At 37.3% G+C, this 22,119-nt stretch overlaps 1 protein-coding gene across 1 annotated transcript in view; it reads right to left on the bottom strand.

Annotated features, from left to right (window-relative positions):
* Prex2 (phosphatidylinositol-3,4,5-trisphosphate dependent Rac exchange factor 2) overlaps positions 1-22,119 on the bottom strand; it is a 262,087-nt gene that overhangs the window by 167,305 nt on the left and 72,663 nt on the right. The window contains exons 3-6 of the mRNA XM_090338918.1: positions 21,397-21,519; positions 18,186-18,290; positions 9,305-9,406; positions 6,234-6,395 (exon numbers count right to left, since the gene is read on the bottom strand). Coding sequence (XP_090195044.1) covers positions 6,234-6,395; positions 9,305-9,406; positions 18,186-18,290; positions 21,397-21,519 — 492 coding nt within the window. The remainder of the gene's footprint in view (positions 1-6,233; positions 6,396-9,304; positions 9,407-18,185; positions 18,291-21,396; positions 21,520-22,119) is intronic.

Here is a 22,119-nt window from a genome sequence, read left to right as displayed (position 1 = left end):
CAGAAAAACTGAAACTACAAAGAGAAACTACCATCTTAGAAAAGATGAAAGATAACACAAAGTGTTGAAAATTCCCCACTCCTGTGTAATACGTTGACAGACAAAGTTCTATCAGACTAGACCCATTCACCGTGGAAGAGAAGAAAACTGACAAGATTGATGACAAGACGGGTATTTCAAAAGAGAATCATTTCAATATCACAGGAGTCGCCTAAGGGATCTGATTGAAGCAGTAGAATTTTTTTTAAGGCCTTTTGAAATACTAGGAAAGCAAGCATGAAATGAAGTTTATCATAGTTTCATCTGCAGTCTTGTCACATGTCTATCATATCCTCAAAACCAAGCATTTGATTCACTCTTTGAGGTTCAAATTGTTAGGTAAAATTATAACAATTCTTGTAGCATACAAGATAAAAGAAACCAACAGCATAAATATTCATTTTAACAAGACAAATTTCCAGACTTCTCTCCTGCTCCTGCTTAATGAAAATTTGTTCATCCATTCAAATAGATTCATTTTCAATGATCTTGGAACCTCACACCCTCAAATTTAACAGCGACTGTCTTCAAGTAAATCCCACCTGGAAGTGACAGTGACTTGTTTCTATCTACCATGTCACCTACCACAAAAAACAAGAAGGAACACTCTCATCACCAATTCCTGGAAGATTTTAATTCAAGAAATAACAAAAAGAACAGAGACTGGAGTCAACACACTGTCAAGCCCAAATCTAATCCAAAACACACACACACACACACGCACACACACATACAGATTGAAACCCCAAAAGAAGTGGCTTCAAAATGTTCATGGAACACTGCCATTTTTCACATTGCAAAGGTATCAAGAGGAGACCAGGTCTTTTTTCATTTTCTAAAATACACTATCTTTTTCTCTTTCTCAATTTCATTTTTTTAATCTTTAAGTAGTTGTACAAAGGAGTTGTCATTTAATAAAGCAGTTTATAAATAATAAATCTTGATCAGTCACACTCCTTTTAATAATCTACTTTCCCTAATGTCTTTAATTATTCTTCCTTATGTCGTTTTTCTTTTCTTTCTTTTTTTTTTTTTTTTTGGTCGATCATGGGGCTTGAACTCTGGGCCTGGGCGCTGTCCCTGAGCTCTTCAGCTCAAGGCTACCACTCTACCACAGTGAGCCACAGCACTACTTCTGGCTTTCTGGTGGTTATTGCAGATCAGAGTCTCCTGGACTTTCAGAGAGTCTCCTGCACTTTCAGCTTCCTGAGTATTAGCTATGATCGCATACATGAGCCACTAGTGCCCATCCTCCTTTTATTACGTTTTTTTCTAGATTTAAAAGACTGATCCCAAACAGACATATCAAGGACATAAAGGTGAATTACTGACTGACCACCACTAGACCATGCCTGTAATTGTAGCTATTCAGAAGGCTGAGATCTGCAGTTCAAAGCCAGCTTGGACAAGAAATGCCATGTGACTTCTGTCTCCCATTAAATAGCAAAATGCTAGAAGGAGAAGTGCTTCTCAAGAAGTAGAATGCCAGCTTTGAGTAAAACAGCTTAGGGACAAAACCCAGGCCCTGAGTTCAAGTTTCAGGACAAGGAAAGGGAAGGGGAGGGTAAGGGAGGGGTGGAAAGGGGAGGGGAGGGAAGGAAGGAAGGATGGAGGGAGGGAAGGAGGGAGGGAGGGAAGGGAAGGGAAGGGAAGGAAGAAAGGACGGAGGGAGGGAGGGAAGGAGGTAGGGAGGGAAACAGAAAGAGTAAGAAAGAAAGAGACAAAAGGGCAGAGAAAGAGACAGAGAAAAGGAGAAAGAAAAAGAGTGAGAAAAATAAATAAGAGAGAAAAAAAGAGAGGTGAGTGAGAAGTAAAGGAAGAGGGAGGGAGGGAGGGAGGGAGGAAGGAAGGAAGGAAGGAAGGAAGGAAGGAAGGAAGGAAGGAAGGAAGGAAGGAAATTATTTAACAGTGTAATATTTACTCTTCCCTTAACAAATTGATTTGATATAATTCTAAAAGTTACCATTATGAGACAATCCATCAACCAAGAAGCAGACTGAAGCTGAGAATGGTTGAAACAACAAAATCAATCAACCACTCTAACTCAACAACTCATAACTTTTCCAGCGTGGTCATCAGTTGTACATATTTACTTTTATGTCTTCTGAGTGTTCTGAATTGTAGATAAGATTCATAGATAAGATATCATAAAGGTATAACTTCTGAAAAATAGTTAATTATAAACTTTAAACTACAGATCTACTCCTCAGTTACTACACAAATGTTGGCCAAGTCCTAAAGTCTATTACTTGTCAATGAACAAAAATATAAACAAACATAAGAACAAAAATAGTGGCTCCACTTTTCTCTGACTTGCCAACTTCCAAATTGGAATGTTTGCCAGCTGTTAGTTGTAAGCAATCAGATGAGGCAAATAGCCCTCAATTTTAGGTCTGATTAATGGAAGTTATAACTTCACCAAACTGTTGAGAGGCGTAGCAACAGCTGAATCTGATTATTCCCCAGAGAGTCATGGCTGAAGATTTGGTTCCTAGACAGCAGCACTAAAATAATAGAACCTAAGACAGCACATTAACATCAACAAACTTCTCATGAGAGTGGATTAGTGCCCACAAGAGTTGACTGTCTTGCCATAGAGCTGTATGGAACATCCTTAAACCCTTTTCCACACCACTTACTTCTTGTGCACTCCAACAACCTTCAGGCCCTTGTCAGAGCTGAGTTTCTAATGAACCCATTAAAGCATGAAACAATTATTAGGGCCTGTTTATTTTAAATGCTATGCTAATGAGACTGCCCAATGCTTCCAGGTGTCCTTGCACCCTGCTAAAGTCTGCACTATCTTTTTATTGTTTCTATTTTGATTTTTACTTCTCACAGCATAGAACCATATAACTAGAAGAAGCACGGCCCCTTTCATTAGATGGATACAGGTATGGCGATGGATTAAGGAGTCATTTGTCAAGAGTAAAAAGCTACAACATACTACTTCCCATCTGTAGTGACTTTTCTGACATTTGAAGCAAACTATGCATAAAAGATGGCTGAGAGCCAGGTCTTGGTGGCTCATACTGTAATCCTAGCTACTCAGGAGGCTGAGATCTGAGGATCATAGTTCAAAGCCAGCTCAGGCAGAAAAGTCTATTAAACTCATCTCTAATAAACTACTACTGTGGCTCAAGTAGTACAGTGCTAGACTTGATCAAAAAAGATTCTCAAGGACAATGTCCAGGTCCAGGGTTTAGTAGCACCAAATTCAGTATGGTAGAGTTAGTTAGAAATCATTATAATTGAGTTACATGACACAAGTTTAGCTGAGCTGTAAACATTGCACACTCATGTATAAGACTTCAAATGCCATTCAAAGGATTTTTAGTTACTAACACAAGTGTCCTTCCTGAAAAACTCCTAAAAGGTCTCTAGGAGCATATGGAAAGAACTTGATAGGAAGCCATTTTTCCTCCTATTTACCCTATTTCCTACTATTTTAGTCTCAAAACCTGCTCAAGAAGTGCTGGATTTCATGACTATCATGTCATCTACTCTTAGATTGAGCCCAGTACTGTTTCTATAAGAACTACTATCTCCCAAAATGAGCACTAAGTTCTATGACTTGTCTTCAATACACATTTACTTCCTCTCATTCTGTCTGACGCTGAGACAGACTGATGAGCAGTTTCTCCTAAACCTACAAATGGTGCCTATAGCTTTCACCTTTCTTTGCAGTGATGGAATGCAAAGAGGACCCAGATTTCTGATAAATGGGCCCTGCTCCAAGCTGCAGCATTAGAGATAGAGCATGGCTTTATCTCACACACTCACTATCAAAGTCTACTCAGGAAGAATTATTGCTGTCACTCTTCTGGGCAACTAACCATTCATATTCATACATCTCCTGTCCTTGAGGGAGCTATAGCTCTTTTTGATTTCCTGAATAGTCTACAGAATAGCCAAACTCTACTACGTTTATTCAGTGTGGATGCTCCATTTCTCTTGCAGTCAATACTGCAACAGAAGAGTTGGGTTTTAGTTTTCTGTCACTGTACCAACTACCTGAAAGAAATCAAATGGCAACTTTGGCTCATGCTTTCATTGATTGTTTCAGTTCACAGTTAAGTGGCCATATTGCTTTGGACCTGTGGCAGCCCAGAATATCATGGTAAGAGGCGTGTATGGAGTAGAGCACGCTGCTGGCCAGGAAGTGAGAGAAGCAGGGACAAGCAAGTGTTGCAATATCCCCTTCAAGGACATACCCCCAGTAACCAAACTTCCTTCCACTAGGCTTCAACTCCTACATTTCCATCATCTGCCAACAGCACCCTAGGCCTTTGGGTAGTTGGGAAGCTCTGAACTAAGGTATCTGGTAGAGTTAAGGCACTCTCTGCTGTAAGCTACATGTGAATCAGCACATCCATTTTTCCTCTGAGTAGCCAATGCATACCGCACACACAATACCAACAGTGTTAAAAAATTTCTAGTTCCTGCAGTAGACTTAGTCTTTAGAATATACCCCAGAAGGAAACACGATCATGACAGATTCTATTTCCTTAAAGTTCTGAAAAGACTTGTTTTTAAAGTCCTTGTTTTAGCAAAGGCCTGGCAAAGTTCACAGACCAGTCTTGTAATTTGAAGAGTTTAGGTTTTCTCCCAACCATTGAGTGACAACAAAAGTGCAAAAGCAAACTTCACTCCATTTTTCTCATCCCAGCAGGACAACCATTCCCTAGGAAAGGAATTTTCATGAATCAGCTGTAAAACACACAATCATTCTAACTGATTGAAAGAGATAGTATTTATGCTGAAATGGAAGGTCACCCTGGACACTTGAAGTGTATGAATGCAGACAAAAAAGGAAGCTAAGTCAGAATCCAGGCAGTATTTGAACAGATTAGAGAAGATTGTGGAGAAATAGGAGAATTCCTCAGGTCAATGTTTGAAGAGTCTTTGAATGTCTGTCCAGATACAATTTTAGTTCTAAATGAAAACCAACCTGTTGAAGAAAGGGAAACAAATTAGTCAACTAGAAATCCCTAAAAGGTTGTAGCTACTGGAATTTATATGATATAGTACTTGGCTGGGAACTAGTCAATCTTGCTTACTTTTTCATTTTTTATTAGCTTAACTGTTTATAGCATGAGAAAATTTATACAAGGGGAAACTTACACTCACTTAAATTAAGGCAATTTACAAACATAATTTTAGTGGGTTTGGGGAGGGGTATTTATTTGTTTGTAGTAGTGAAATAATATATAACTCCAACCACAGGAAATAACTGGAATTTAAACTAGAACTCCAACCACAGGAAATAACTGGAATTTAAATTAACTAGGGCTAAAAACATCTTCCAAATTCTAAACGACATTCTTTACTTGCTTTTTTTATGTTTAGGAAAAAAATCTTTCCTAGCTAGGTGTGCTGGAGCATTCTTATAATCTCAGTATTCTGGAAGCAGAGACAAAAGAATAGCACGTTTCAGGCCAGCCTAGAGTATACAATGAAATCACATTCTAAGAGGGAAAAGGAACTTGTGACGATATCTTCCTTTTAGAAATAAATCAAAACAGACAGATTAGGTAGATTTAAAGTGGAATTCAATATCAACTTATTAAAATCTGAAAATAATACCTCAGCACATACAATGAACTTCACATGCATTTTTTATTCACTCAATGGTTCTGACTAGGTACTTCTTGACCAAAGTTAAGACAGGAAAGAGAATAATTTGTGATGCACAAATTCTGAAATATCAGGACTCAGCACTCAATATCTATTGGCTCCATCACAAGTTTCTCAAGTCAAGATCAAGTTCTTAACTGTCACCTTGAAAATACATTAAAAAGCAGGAAGCTGGTGGCTCACACCTGTAATCCTAACCACTCAAGAGGCTGAGGCTTGAATGCAGCCAGGGCAGAAAAGTCAATGAGACTCTTATCTCTGATTAACTAGCAAAAATCCAGAAGTAGATATGTGACACCAGGGGTAGAGTACCAGCATTAAGCAAAAAAGTCAAGCAAGAGAGACCCTGAGTTCATGCCCCAGTATTCACACACACACACACACACACACACTCAATAAATAAAATAGTAAAATAACGAGTGCAATCAGAATTGATTGCAGTCTTTAAGCGATCACTAAGAACACAACTACTTCTGATTCTATTCAGAATGAATAGTTCTGCTCCCATAAACCATGACCTCAAGAGTAAGTGTGGTACTTGAACAAAGCGACTGTACCTCCCAGCCTTCAATGTGAGACTGCCATTCCTCTAGAACTTCGAGCTTCTCCATCTGTCTCTTTGCCTCGTTGATGTTGGAGCAGACAGCTTTCATGGCTTGGAGAGCTTCCATCACAGCTCCATAATCACTGTGCTTCCGTGGCGTTCGCTTCAGTAATTCCTGTTCATATATAAAAGTAAAGTGTTTTTTCATCTTCCCGTTTTTCTGATATACCGGGTGCAGACTGATGAGGAAGTAGAGACTACCAAAATCAGGACAGCCACTTCCCTGAGTGACATCACAAACTCCACTAAGATTAGATCAAAAGCAGTAAGTTGAGCAAGTATTGTCCTGCTGCACATTTTGCAGTTACTTTTCATACACAGTTGGCTTATTTTTTAACAATGGAGTGAGGTTTCTCTTTTAAAACTACCAAAGATCTTACCTTGGAGCAGGTAATTGTTTTTAATAAGTTAGACTTTTGTTTTCACAGCACAACTGTATGCATGAATGTTTTATTTTGTTTTCCTTGAATCTTTCACAGAATTCATCCTCAAATCAATTCCAGAATTTCAAAACTAATCTAATTCTTTTTAGTTACGTCTTTGGAGACACTATGAAAATGGGTTGCAAGTAAAAGCAAAATCTATATATAGATTCTACTCCAACAAAATAAATGATTTGTGAATGCTTCAGATCTTCATAACTAACAGGACAACATGTGCTGTTTTCTCCAATCATCCAGGCTTATTCTATCTTTATGAACCCATATCCATATACTCAAATAGCCTGCTTTATTGCTTTTGATGTGTGCAACCTAGGGGAGTGCATGTATTTAATTTTTCCATTTAAGATATCGAAACTAGAGAAATCTCTAATATTTTCAGCATGTTACGAGGTGTTGGCAGCTGTAGTTTAGCGGGCATCAAATTAAGCATCATCACCCACTGTCTAGACAGTTGTGACCACATTATTTTTCAATTAGTCACATGTGTATGTGCAACAATTGCTATAAGACAGTTACCATCATCCTGGCGCTAACACCAGTCCAGAAACCCTGAGGCAAAACTTCAAAAGCATTTTCAAAACTCTCCCCATGAAATGGTAAAGCAAGTAGTAGACTCCTAGGTTGTTTCCTTGTTGAAAATGTTGTTGTGAACTTTGATCCAACATTCGTTATGTTCACACTATCATGCAAACCTAATAACAAGGGAGAATAAATCATCTCACACAACTCAAAAGGTGCTTGACAAAGCTATCTTGGATCACAAATCTGTGAAGGACCCAATAAAGCTTCTCCAGAAATTCTGAAGAAAAGAACTTCTAAGTGGTACCGGGTAGATATGTGTGGAGATGAGACATGGATTTAGATTAGATGAAGTGGCCAAAAAAAAATCAGTACTAATATTTGGGAAGTGACTTGCTCTTTACCTTATGTTCACTGGCCCAATTCAATTATTTCACATTCACCAAGGAAGATCAAACTATATTTTATTATCATTGCAATCCAATTCCTTGAATATTTTTCTCTGGATAAGAATCACCCAAGGTCAAAAAGAATGTGAATCCTAGCGCATTTTTTTTCAGTTGCTGGTATAACAAGCAACAAAATATCTTCTAAATATATAAAGTTTCTCCATGTTTCTTCATGAAAATAAGTTCCCATCTTCATGAAGATGATGTCATCTCTCTGTTCCTGAAAGGGTCTCTAAACTGATCATGCTTGGCAAGGTTGTATCCACAATGACATTTTTTTTTCTAAGAAATCAGTTAAAACACTTGAGACCATCCCTTGGAAGAAATGAGTGATTTAGAGCAATCACTTTGCCAAAAGATGTTGTTTTTAATATCTCCATCTCCTCTCACTCTCAGAATAAATAAATCTATTCAGATTCACAAACAAAAACAGAAGAACTGCCGTTATATATATATGCACAGTGTATTCCTGAGTTTGAGATCTACGGTAGTTCACAGTCAGATTCATGTTGGCCTGAATACGTGTGACCCTGTAAACACTGTGTTGAAGTTTTACACAAGTGCAGATTGGTATGCTTGCTTTAAGAGACAGCTGCTTTTGTTCACTTAAATAACCCCAGCTGTTCAGAAGTGGAGCTCACAAGGACATCAGCTCAAAAGCAGTCCAGGCAAAAAAAAAATAGCAAGTCTTCATCATAACAATAAACATGGACAAAAAGGCACACACCTGTCATTTCTTGTATAAGTAAGAGAACTGTATTTCCAAGCTGGTTCAAGGTAGACCTTATGCCAGAACTGACTAAAATAAAAAGGGTTGGGGGTGTAGTTTTCAAAGCAAGTAAGAGGTGCTCTTAGCTCAAGCCCCAGTGTGACCAAAACAACTCTAGCCAACATTTATAAGTTACCATCTTAAGGAACCACTTACTATGTTCATGACATTCCTGGTGTTTTAAAGAGTATGTACATTAGTCTGGTGCCAGTATCTCACTCCTATAATCTTAGCTATTGAGGTGGCTAAGATCTGTGGACCAAAATTCAAAGCCAACCTGAAGAGATAAATCTGAGAGTCTTACTGCCAAGGAACAAGCAAAATGGTGGTGGCAGAGGTATGTCTCAAGTGGTACATGTTCCTAGCAATTTCATTCCATTTCTGATATGTCTCATTCCATACTGACCGATAGCACTCATTGATTTAAAACCCAAGCTTATACATGTTGACTTTCACTTCACTGGCATCATAAAAGTCACAAAGTTTTGGAAAATCAAAAAAAAATAACAACATTGGATTTACTAAACATAATGAGCCTGATAATTAAAGTGCTCCCTAAACCAATCATCACAAACTTAATAGGATTTAATTTGAAACTAACGTGGTTCCTTTACATGAATCTCAACGAAGTGTTCATCTACAAAAAGTACTAAAAGCTTCTTTTAGGGGCTTTTTGACTAACAATCCTCTTCCTACTCCATATATAAATTTGTGGCAAAAATAGAGGCTTTTTGTTTCCCAATAATTATACTTGCCCTTAAAAACTTTTTTTGAATACTAGGATCTTTAAAAGGCAATTCTTTAAAAAGACCAGGAAAATAATCAGGTATCAAGAATGAAATACCTTCAAAAGGAGTGGATACTTGCATATCCTTTGTATTGGCGTTACTAAATATCCTTCCAGGGGAACATCTGTGTTCTTTCGTCCGCCAAGCAACATGCAGTTCTGGGGAAAAAGAAAGCATCTATAAGTACATTTATCAAACCTAAGCCTTTGAAACTTTTGCCCATCACACAGTCTTAGGATGAGAAGCTAAGAAAACATGTATCACTGCATATTTTCCTTCTTTAAGAAGAGTGTTCTGGTTTCAGCCATAAATAATATTTGCATAGATTCAAAGAAAAAGCACTTCTGACTCTATATTGGATATAGAAAATAAAATATTTTTTTCTAAGCTTAGGAACCTTGTTAAATACTAAACAAAATAGCAATACATAATCTAAAATCAAGGTAAGTAAGGGAATGAGTAGATTGGGTAAGAAAGTTGAAAGGGATGACATGGATCAAGATGTACTATATTCATCCATTACTTTCGTGAATATCAACCCCTTTATACAGCTATTGAAAGATAATAAAAATGTTTTTAAAGCATTGTTCATACACTTCTGAGTATGAACTCTGAAGGAAAAAGCAGAGATATATGATAGATAGATGGACAGATGATAACATATAATCGAACAGACAGATGGACGGATGGATGGACGGACAAACAGATGGACAGACAAGACAGATATACATATTTTGTTTATAAAGACAAGTGTATTGTGTTGGAAAAGACCAGGTATAAAAAGGTAGATTCTAAACCAGGTGCCTGTGGTCATGCGGGATCACAGTTCAAAGCCAGCCCAGACACTAGAGTCTGGAAGACCCTTATCTCCAATTAACCACCAGAAAGCAGAAAGTGATGCTTGGCTTAAGGGGTAGAGCACTAGCCTTGAACCAAAGAGCCCAGGCCCAGAGTTCAAGTCCCATGACCACACACACACACACACACACACTCACACACACACACACACACACACACACACACAAATTAGGTTCTAGCCTCTCTTTTCAATTAAATTTAATTTTATTGTAAGGCTGATGATGTCAGAGGGGTTACAGTTATGTAAGTAAGGTAACAAGTACATTTCTTCTTGAACATTGTTACCCCTTCCTTTGTTTTCTCCCACTTTCTCCTCCCTTGACTCCTTTCCTTATCTCCCAGTTCATTTTCAACATAGTGTCTTGTAAGTTTCATTGTTTCACCCTTTGTCTTTTGTCTCACCATTTTGTAATTCCCCTTTCCTTCCCCAAAACAGATAAATGCCAATTCTACCAATTAGTATTGGTGATACAATCCGGACAGATTTCAGATTTCTAATTTTCCTCTCTGAAAAAGTGACAAATTTTAACCAAGTGATTGCTAACGTCTCTTTTTCTATCCTACTCCACTGAAGTTACCAGGCAGTTAGCTAGTATCTGAGGAGGAAATCACACAAGATCTCCACAGAAGGTAGGAGGAAAAAGTTCCAAGTCAGCAATCCAGAAACAAATTTGTGACCTGTGATTCCTTCAGAGTGACAGCCATTAGGGAAGAGAGGGTCTCTCAGGGATCAAACTGCTAAATTTGATTGTTCCGTAGTCATTGAGAGATTATACAAGATCTAATGAGGAAAGGATATAAAACAGTCCTCCACTGTGCTAAACAGCTCTGCCTCAGCCCCAATTTGTGTATCCAAGACAGCAAAACCAGAGCCACAAAGACAACTTTGCCAGACACCACAAAAGGCACAGCAGCAAATGCCTGCTCTTACCCACAATGCTCTTCGGGAGTTCCATCACCTATTCCATCCCTGTGTGGTCAAAACATTCTTTTAAACTGTGTAGGGCATTTTCCCCAAAAGCAGCCTTTCAAAACACAATTATCCACAGCTCATACTTTCAGTATCCCAAGTGTTCCAGACTGAGGTACCACCCCAATAAAATGTGGCCATCCCCTTACCTAGCTCAGGGCTGGAGGGACCTAAGAAAATGCATGTGGAGTTTGAATGCACTTCCATTTCCTTTCCCTGGTTAGATTGTGAACTCTTGGTGATAGCAGAAGTGTGGCATCAATTTGGGCCACACTTACCTACACATAAATGATATGCATCCTGCCTGCCCTAATGGTCCATGACTGCCATTCTAGGCACTTAGGAATCTGAGCTCTAGATGATCACAGTTCAGAAGCAGCCTGAGAAGAAAAGTTTATTAGAGAGTCTATCTCTAAAATAACTAGCACTAGGAACATAGCACAAGTGGTAGAGCCTCAGAGCTTAGGAAGCACAAGGCTCTGAGTCCAAACCCCACTATATTTTATGTACGCATGAAAGTAGCATCGTAAAACTCACAAAAAACTCTCCGTGGAAGGAGGGAGCAGGAGGAGGGCTAGAAATGAGTGATCTTGACAGGGTGAATGGGATCAAAGTACATCGTGAGTGCCATCCCCTACCACATCCCTAGGCAATCAAAATTTTCTTTCCCCCAGAGAAATTTTTAAAGACACCACTCTCCACATCTCACACTTCCAGTATCTCATAAATATCAACGTGAAACTCTATTGTACACATCATATTTGCTAATAAAGATAATAGGGAAATAAGAGTAATCTTAATTACTGAAGAAAAAACAATTGATATGTTTGCTAACAACGTTTCCAGAGCTTTTCCTGGGTCAGAAAAACTTACAGAGTTAGCAGATAACCACGGCCACAAAATAAACACTATCCTTACTCTGGCCTTGGAAACCCCTGCATGTTTTTTTTTTCTTTTCTTTTTTTTCTTGTCTGGATAATGTGTAGAGGGGTTACAGTTACATTTGTCAGGTAGTAGGTGCAATACTTCTCACACATTGATACCCCTTCTCATGATTTTGTCCCTGCATGTTTTCTAAATGGTAGTTGTCATTCCTGTTTTATGAATAAGGAAAATGATATCAGAAATAAAAGAAATTGTCTCAAAGTTATCCAGATAATGTGTGGCCAGTGAGCACAGAGTTACTACAGACTAACTGTATGGTCACCTGATCACAGCATGGGTGGCTTGGACTTTACACAAGTCACCACCTAAAGGAAATTAAGCTAGCTCAATTAGCGTAGCACCCGCCCCCACCAGAGAACTTAAAGCTAAAAGGGACAGGAGGAGGATGCTGAGGGCAAAAAAAAAGAAAAGAAAAAAAATCCCACACCCATAAGTATTGTTGATAAAATCAGTCCATTTCATAAGAAAAGCAGGAAGTTCACACAATGCTAGCCTGAATTACAGTCCAGCTTGGGGCAAGTGACAGACCACAAAATAGCTCAGAATTTAACTGTGCTAACTGAGAGAGCTAGAGATGGCTTGGGAAACTGAATTTCTCTCACGTTAATTTAGTAGCTGTGCAAACTCAGGAAAAACCTAAGAGAATACCATAAGAGGAGAAATCTAAACTCAGGCATACCACCTGACCTTTGACAATACTAACACACCCTGTCACATAGAGATCCATCGATTCCAAAGCTAATGATGGCTAAATGTCTCTGACAAATCACTGACGGCTATTAGACTACACAGTCACCAGAGGCATCTCTAAAAAGTAACCCTATATTGTAAAATAAGCAGAGCAGAGATTTTGACTGCATATATAAAAGAGAGAGAAAATTAGATTAAGTCAGGCAAATTAGAAAACAATAGTAATAATAATAACAACTACAACAACAACAATGCTAATCTATCTAGGGAAGAAAATTCAGAATCCAGAACTGCTATTAAAAGTTATTTTAATTGTCCATTTTCTGAGTTGTTAGGATTACAGACATGATCCACCAGCACTCAGCTAAAATGTCCAGTTTTAAAACTGAAAAAGCATGATATGCAAAGGAACAGAAAAACATGACTCTAACATAATCAATAAAAACACCAAGTGTACCCAGATATTGGATTTAGCAAGGACTTTCTGAAATAACTATATTATGTTAAAATATAAGTATGTTCAAATATTTGTTTTTATTCTTGTTTAAAGCACTAGCAGATGGGGAGGGGAGCTGGGAGAGAGAAAGTGGGAGAAAATGAGGAATGGGGTAATACTTTGAAATGTACTCATTACCTTACTTAACTGTAACCCCTCTGTACATCACCTTGACAATAAATTTTAAAATAAAAAAGAAAAGAGCTAGAGGATAGTAAATAATTCACAAAGTAGGCTAAACAGCAAATGGAAGGCATCAGGAGAAAAGATTAATCAGGTGAAATAAAGATAAATCAATAGAAATAATCCAATCTTAAAAACAGGGAAGGAAAGAGGATTGTAGAAAAATGAACAGTGAGGAAATGCTACATTTACAAACCACACATGTAGTGAGGTCACCAAAGGGCAAAAGGATCAGTGAATATAATGCTAAAAATCTTCCTGAATTATTTATGGGTTACTTTAACTTGGGTGTGATTTGTTGTAGTTTGAAGACAAACCAGCCTAGTCTATCTTGTCCAGCCTACTCTTAATCTCCTAGGCTCCAGTAATTATTCCATCTCAGCCTTCTGACGAGCTAGGATGACGGGTGCATGCTTACCAACTGTGCCCAATGAAAACTTCTCAAATTTGATATTTTTTCTTCTTTTCTTTTCTTTTAATGTATAGAGGGTTTACAGTTATATTTGCCAGATAGAAGGTACATTACTTCTCACACATTGATATCCCTTCTCATGTTTTTGTCTCCATTTCCCTCCCTCCACCACCTCAAATTTGATTTTTAAAGGAGCTCACCTACAAATTTAAAAAAAAAATAAGCAAAAATTATGTTCACACATATGAGTACATCATAGTGGAACTGTGAAAAGACAAAGAAAATAGCAAGAGAAAAATGAATAAAATATAAAAAATATAAATATAAAATAAAATAAAATATAGAAACAGTATGACTAACAGATACATTCTCATCAGAAAAGCCATCAGGTAGCAGAACAATGTGTTAAAATAGCTGAGAGGAAAATAATCTACAATAATGTATTCTATAGCCACCAAAACAATCAAACATGGAGGCAAGTTGGAGCTAAAATCCCAGCTACTCAGGAGGCTGGGATCTGGGGACCACAGTTTAAAGCCAGCTGAGGCAGAAAACCCCATAAGACTCTTATCTCCAATTAATCACCAAAAAGCAACCAGATACTGAGTTCCAGCCCCAGTATTCCAATACTGGTACCTCCCCGGCCCTGGAAATAAAAGGAGACTAAACAAAGATATTCCTCCTAAGTAAATAAAAACTCAATGCGGCTACTGGTAGCATAAATGAATTACAAGATATTCTAAGAATGTGATTTAAACTGACTTTAATATCATGTCAAATATATAGAAAGAAATAAGCCGAATAATGCAGGAAAATAGAAAATATGGTAGACAAGGAAAAATTACAACACTGTGTTGTACCACTCAAAACAAATGTAATGTGATATATGTGCCAATGACAGAATGCAGAAAGGAAATAGGATATTTTCCATTTCTACACAGGAAGTATATCCAAAATGTTTCCATATATTCTAGTCGGTATTAATCTAAAATGAACCTGATAAATTATGACATATATTGTAGTTTCTAGAAAAATAACTTAAATAAAGAAATCTAAAATATAGTTTAAAGAATAATAGGAAATTAAAATAGTACGCTGAAATTTGACACAAAAAATAGGCAAAATAAGAATAGACTTATAATGCAATGAAACATATATGATAAATGACAAATAGTACATATAAACACAAATATAACAACGACTACAATAAAGTTTTAGAAAGCTAAACACTAAAATAAAAAGGCAAAAAGATTGACACACTAAATTTTTTAAAAAGTAATCTCCAACTTTCTACTAAAATATTTTGAAACCCTGAAATAGTTTCTAACCAAATATGACATAAACATAGTATTACAGACTGTGAGAGCCATCATGGCTATAACGATATCAGGAAAAATAGATATTAACAAAAGAAATAAAACTCAAGAAAAAGAATAAATTCTCATAATGACAAATATAAGTATAGATATAAAATCCATGAATTCATTGAACAACTGAGCCCCAAAATAAAGCAAAAACTGACAAAATTAGATGGTGAAAAAATATATTTGAACTCAGTATCCCATTTTATTAACTGTATAAATAAAACATGAATGATAATGCATAGTTTTATTAACTTATATAAACCATATTCATATCATATGTAACAATGGCACAATTTTAAACATATACATTTCAAAAGAAAAAAGATCATAATCAAAACTCTCAATAAACTAGGAATATAATAGGAACTTAAGAAAGAACGTCTGCCACATGTTTCTCTATTATCCTCCACAGCAAAAAAAAAAAAAGCATGCCTGTTTGCCTGTTTTTAGCACTTCTAGTCATTAATCTTCAGAAGGTACTAGCCAGTGCAGTAAGGCAAGAAAAAATAAGACATCTACCCTGTAATGTGACAGAAGTCACATTACTTTTATTTTCAAATAATAAGAATCTGTAAGAAAAACATTTCTAAAAATCCATGGAAGAACTACTGGCATTAACACATGAATTTAATTAAAGGATACAAAAGTCAACTAAATTTCTATATCTTAGCAATGACCAATTAAAAATGACATTAAGATAATTCTAGTACTAGTCTGATGCTTCCCAAGTTCATAGCTAAGACCTGATTTGCTATAGCTAACTATGTAATTTTGAGTTCTTCAAATCTCCTGTATTACAAAAACTCAACCTAATCATGTTTAGAACTTGGAACACAAAAAACTTCCATTCCCCAATGAGTATTTACCAAAGACACTTTTAAAAGTTGAAATAATAAAAACATACAAGCTTTAAAAAAAAAGATAATTCTAGTCAGAATAGCATCCAAAGAATGAAATATTTAGGGAAACAAAAAGTACAAGTCCTGGAATACAGATTTCTTAAAACAGAAAAACGTAGTCACAATGCAAAAAAAAAGTACTAAATTGGCTTTTCATTAATATTCAAAACTCCTGATTTTACAAAAACTACTTTTTAATGAAGATGCTCATTGTTTTGGATATATAATTGTATATTCAAAACAGAACTTATACCCCCAAACAATTTAACATTTACAGTCAATAGAAGATTAGTATTTCAATTTCAAAATATTTAAAATATTTCAATAAGCACATTATGAAAACAGATATATGAATGGCCAATAAGTACATGAAAGTACAGTTAGCATTGTTAGTCATTAGAAAACTTGCGACTTGCACTGCTGTAAGATATTACTACAAATTCAGTTGTGTGGCTATCGTCAGAAAGACGGCCAACACTGAGTGTGGGCAAAGATAAATAGAAACCAAAATTCTCAATACAGGGTAGTAGGAATGGCACAGAAATTGCCAATAGGAAGTTTCTCAGTTAAACATCAACTTACCAAATGAGCCAGCAATTTCACTTAGTATCTATCCAAGAATGAAAATGTACACATGCAAAAAGACTTGTGACTATAATCCTAGCTACACAGGAGGCTGAGATCTGAGGATCAAGGTTCAGGGCCAGACCAGACACAAAAGGACCTGAGACCCTTATCTCCAATTAACCTCTAGAAAACAAGAAGGGAAGTGGGGCTTGGTTCAAGGGTAGGATGGTAGCCTTGAGCTGAAGAGCTCAGGGACAGTGCCCGGGCCAAGTTCAAGACTCACTCACCAAAAACAAAAACAAAAAAAACTTGTGAATGAATGTTTTTGTAACAGTATATTATAAAGTATATATTATATGTAATAGTTTTTATTATAAACTAGGGCCAGAACTGATATTTGTTAGTTGGTAAATAGATAAAAGAGTATATCAATAAATGGAATATTATGCAGTAATAAAATGAATGGAAATGGATATATGGTTTAAGGATGACTCTAGGAAACAACTTACAAGTAAAAGAAGTCAGGCCCAAAAGATTACACTGTTTGGACCATTTATATAAAATCACTAGAAAAGGCAAATCTGGAGAGATGAAAGCAAATCAATGTTTGCTCTGGAAAAAGGAGACATGGGCTGAAAGGGATTCAAGAACTTTTTTCTTTGTTTTGCCAGTTCCAGGGCTTGAACTTAAGGGGCTGGGCACTGCCCTTAGGCTCTCGCAAGGCTAGTGTTCTACCACTTGAGCCACAGCACCACTTCTGGTTTTTTCTGTATATGTGGTACCAAGGAATCGAACCCAGGGCAAATACATTAGAACTGGATTTGGGTGATGGAATTAAATACTTATAGTGTGTTTTTTTTCGGTGGCAATTAGAATGACCTAAGGAGCTACTAGATATACTTTTTTATGATCAATAATGTATATTTTTATATACATGCATATGTTTATATAATCATAAATACATACACACTTGGATACATATTAGATAGCATGCACGATATTTTCCTTGTTCTCTCACCACATATATCTGTTTCATTATCATTTGTTTTGCTTGCAATCATATAATTTAAAATCAAATGTTGCAGGTGGTAAAGGTTAAATAATTTAAAAATATGGAACGCTTCATGAATTTTATGTGTGCTTCCTTTAAAACACCTAAAATGTATAATTCTTGCTGGGATGTGAAAATAGGATAAGGGATGTGGAGAGGAGAAAGGTCGGTCTTTACACATACATTCTTCCTATGGGTAAGATTTTCTTCCTTTCTGTTACTGTTCTATTTAAAGATCCCACTAGAAGTAAATGAAACCCTATGGACTAAAGATGGGAAGCCTGAATGAACACTGGCATGCACTCTTCACTCACTAGGATTCTTAGCCAACCAGGAGGGGATATAAGCTGAACCTGCAAGCTTATCCCAGCTCCCATGTCAACAGTTACAGAAAGATTCAGGTTTCCTTATGTGGCTACACCAAAAGTCATCTCACAAACAGCTTTTGACTCATTGATTTCTATCTGCTCATGAACACAGTAACACATAAACATGCACTTACCAAAAGAAATGTCCGTATTGTTCTTATTTTGTTAAGTTCAAGAAGCAATTTTTGTGCCTTCTCATGGTTACTACAATATTCATCATAGATACGAAACTTGTCCTTCTGTGAATTTAAAACATAATAGGATCATTTTATTGCCACTTTGAAATTCAAGCTTATGTGGTATACATATAGCTTATAAAGCTACACTCAAAAGTTACACTGGATGTTTATAGTTATACTGTAATATGATGAATGCAGCAATGTGAATGTTCTAAATGATGGCAAAGCAGAAAGAGGGTGCTTAGCTTTGTGATCAGATTTCAGATATAGCCTTAAAAAGATGTAACTTCAGGACAACACCCAGGCCCAGAGTTCAAGCCCACAACCAACAATAACAACAACAAAATGTAACTTCTAGTGGGGGTGCTGGTGGCTCACTGCTCTCTTCCTAGCTACTCAGGATGCTGAGATCTGAGTATTAAGGTTTAAAGCTTGCCAGGGCAGGAAAGACCTTGACACTCTAATCTCCATGTAACCACTAAAAAGCCAGAAGTGGAGCAGTGGCTCAATTGATAAGAGCACTAGCCTTGACCAAAAGAAAAATAAAGAGCTCAGCTCAGACACAATAACCAGGCCCTAAGCTAAAACTCTAGGACTGGCACAGAAAAAGAAAAGACAAAACAAAACCAAGATGCAATTTCTGATCCCCAGTCTAGTGGGATGAACTCATGATTCCCAAGCAGGGAGAAGGAAGACTGTCATTTTAATCGAAATTGTTGCCAGATCACCCAGAAACAGCAAAAGATGCTCTGAAGTTCACATAGCCAACCCACACAGCTCTGTTTAAGAGACATTGGCCAACAAGACAATAGACAGCAACAGATTACTTCAGTAATGATAGACCCCGAGACACAATACGACATCTGAGCAGTCATTTCAAAGAAGCATATCTGGTAACTTAGAAGAGTCAGAGGAGAGTAGCTGTTTGCAAATAGCTGTCATATCATGAATGATTGACCATGCTGTGTAACTGCAAAATGTAATACTAGGACTATTGGGTGGACCTTGCCAAAGGAGATAAGAGATCAATACTGAGTTCTTAGAAGAACTTAGGGCTGCCAATAACAGTTACCAAGTAGGATCAAAATAAACGGTCTTCACAGATGGACAGAGAGGATTCCTTCAAAAAAGAAATTTTATTTGCCTGATCTTTAAGGTCTTTCCCACCTGTGTCAGATATTTCCCAAAGTGACTATGACTAGTGACTTTCAAATGCCAATTTAAAAAAGTAACAGGATTGGGACAGAGAGCATGGCCTGGTAGTAGTGTGCTTGCCTAGCATGCATGAAGCCCTGAGTTTGATTCCTCAGGACCACATATACAGAAAAAGCCAAAAGGGGTACTGTGGCTCAAGTGGTAGAGCACTAGCCTTGAGGAAAGCCCAAGGACAGTGCTCAGCTACAAACCTAAGCCTCAGGACTGGCAAAAAAAAAGTAATATGAAAATGAAAATGTATTGCAGGTGGCTCACATTTGTAATTCTAGCTACTCAGTAGGCTGAGATCTGAGGATCACAGCCCAGAAAGGAAAATCCATAAGATTTGACTCAAATTAATCACTAGAAAACTGGAAGTGGAGCTGTGGCTCAAAATAGTACAGCTCTAGCCTTGAGCAGGAAAGCTAGCTGGGGCAGAGAAATCTTGAAGATGTTTATCTCCAATTAATCACCAAAAAGCTGGAAGTAGAGCTGTGACTCAAGTGGTAGAGAGCCAGCCTTGAGCACAAAAGTTAAAAGATAGCTTCCAGGCTCTGAGTTCAAGTTCCAGTACTGGCACACACAAAAAACTAAAAAGGATTGATCAAATGCTATAACAGAGGCAATTGCTCTGAGATGTCAACGGCAAGCAAGTAGAAACAATAAACATCATTATATACAGCCAGCAGAGTATCAAATTACTTTATCTCAAGCCAGACCAAAAAAAACCAGCTCAGAAATAGTTTAGATAAATTCATGGATGACAGATTCATAAAGTGTTACTAAGAAAATGGATGTTAAGGTTCCCATGGCTGGCCTAGTCTAATGCAACAGCCACTCCAACTGGCACAAGATTCTGAGATTTTTCTTGAAAGGAAACAGGCTTAAATAAGTGGCCACAAACACTTGGCTTCCAGCTGTGCCTAAGTGAAGTACAACTTAATTTCTCTATGCTCAATGAGACTCTCCCTTCGATAGTTACCTTTATGAAATATTTCTTAAAAGTACCCATAGAGCATAGAGACAGATGGCTTGTCATATATTGGGAGGTCTAGAAACCATATATAGATAATTTCAGAGGGGGAAAAAAACCTAAAGGGAACCTAAAGCACACAGAGTTGGATATCTGTAAAAGTACTCTCACACACTTTAAATGGCACACTTAGATGTATGCCATTTTTGATTTGATATATATGTGGATTCAAGTGGGCATTCTGAAAAGTAGCATCAAAGAGATGATACATCACACCATTCCTTTGTTGTTGTTCATTTCTCTGGTTACCATGAAGACCCTTGAGGTCTAAAAATCAATTTTCCCCATGTAAGTAGTTTGTGACTTTGTAAATCTATTGCAAACATCCTTTCTAGTTCCCATGGATACAAACTGGGAAGTGGGGACCCAGGTACAGGATATGATCCCAGACTCCTTGTTCCCTCGGGAAAACCTCAGAAGCCATTCTTAGGGAAAATCCAGCCACGAGACATAATGGGTATGTTCACCTTTAGGAGTGCCACAAGTTGATGAGGTGAAGTGTTCAGACTAATGAGAGGCTCCTCACACCATTAGAAGAGTCAGTATTTTCTGCCTCAAAAGGAAAAGGTTCTATGTTTGGGGGAAACATAAAAATCTATACTTTATGAACAGTCTGAATATTCATTAGGATTCAAAGCTACAGAGGATAGGAAGGATGAACTTGGGGAGGAGGAGAGGAAAAGAGTGCTTATTCTTTGCTGAGTAAAACAGATGATGAGAGGCACACACCCCTCCCCTGGCCTCCCTCCCCACTTCTGGCTTCTAGTATAAGACTTCGCTGGCCTTAAAAGATCCCAAATTTTGGATGTCATATTTTATTTCGAATAATATAAGGAATGAATTCGCACACATTATGCTGCCAAGGGTTAACCCACTCCCTCAAACAGAAAAAAAACTTTTAAAATAAGAAGAGGAAAAAAAAATATATATATATCCTACAAAATGGAGAAAACAGCTTCCCACTTCCTGTTGAGCATTAGGTTCAGGCTGCAAGCATTCTTCTACAACGTTTAAGAATTCTTTGTGTACAGCAAGGATTTCTTCAATGTTCGAGAACAACATCTGTAAAAATAAATGAATATGTTAAGTATTGAAGCCAGCTTATATTTTAAAAATGACATTCTCTGAATTGAAAAGCTCAGTGTGAATAGCTAGTAGCTTCCCATATGCATTCTTATCTCCTCCTCACCAATTAACAGAATTCCATTTTACATGGGCTTTTCCTCTACTCCTCCACAGATTAAGCACCAGGGACCTATGCCAGGCTCTTAGTGAGAAGCCCCACTCTACAGTGAGATGCAGTGCTATGGGTAGACTTGCTAGTAGGTTTTTGGGAGAAGGGTGCCTTTGCTCTTAAGAAGGGTATGCTAGAAGAGCACCCCTCCCTGCAAAAGATGCCCCTTGCATGTGGAACAGCTACAGCATCACTGTGTTTGACTGCAGGAGGAGTGAGCTTTCGAAGTCACAGTGAGTCTTTGGGGAGACTCACAACTTGCTGGCCTTCCAAATGCATCTTGGAAACCTCTCCTTCCCTTCCAGGTGCCTCATTTGAAGAGAAAGGATCTTTGAGTCTATTTGAATTATCATAGGTTACTTTTTCTCTAGCAGCCAAAAGCTTACTCACTACAATGTTCTCACGGGAGGAAACATTGGGAGGTAAAT

The sequence above is a fragment of the Megascapheus bottae genome, chromosome 9 (assembly GCF_031878675.1).
Source record: "Megascapheus bottae isolate mThoBot1 chromosome 9, mThoBot2.hap1, whole genome shotgun sequence".
Lineage (NCBI taxonomy): Eukaryota > Metazoa > Chordata > Mammalia > Rodentia > Geomyidae > Megascapheus > Megascapheus bottae.
The sequence above is the reverse complement of the archived record's forward strand: the minus strand, read 5'-3'. Positions and strand labels throughout refer to the sequence as shown.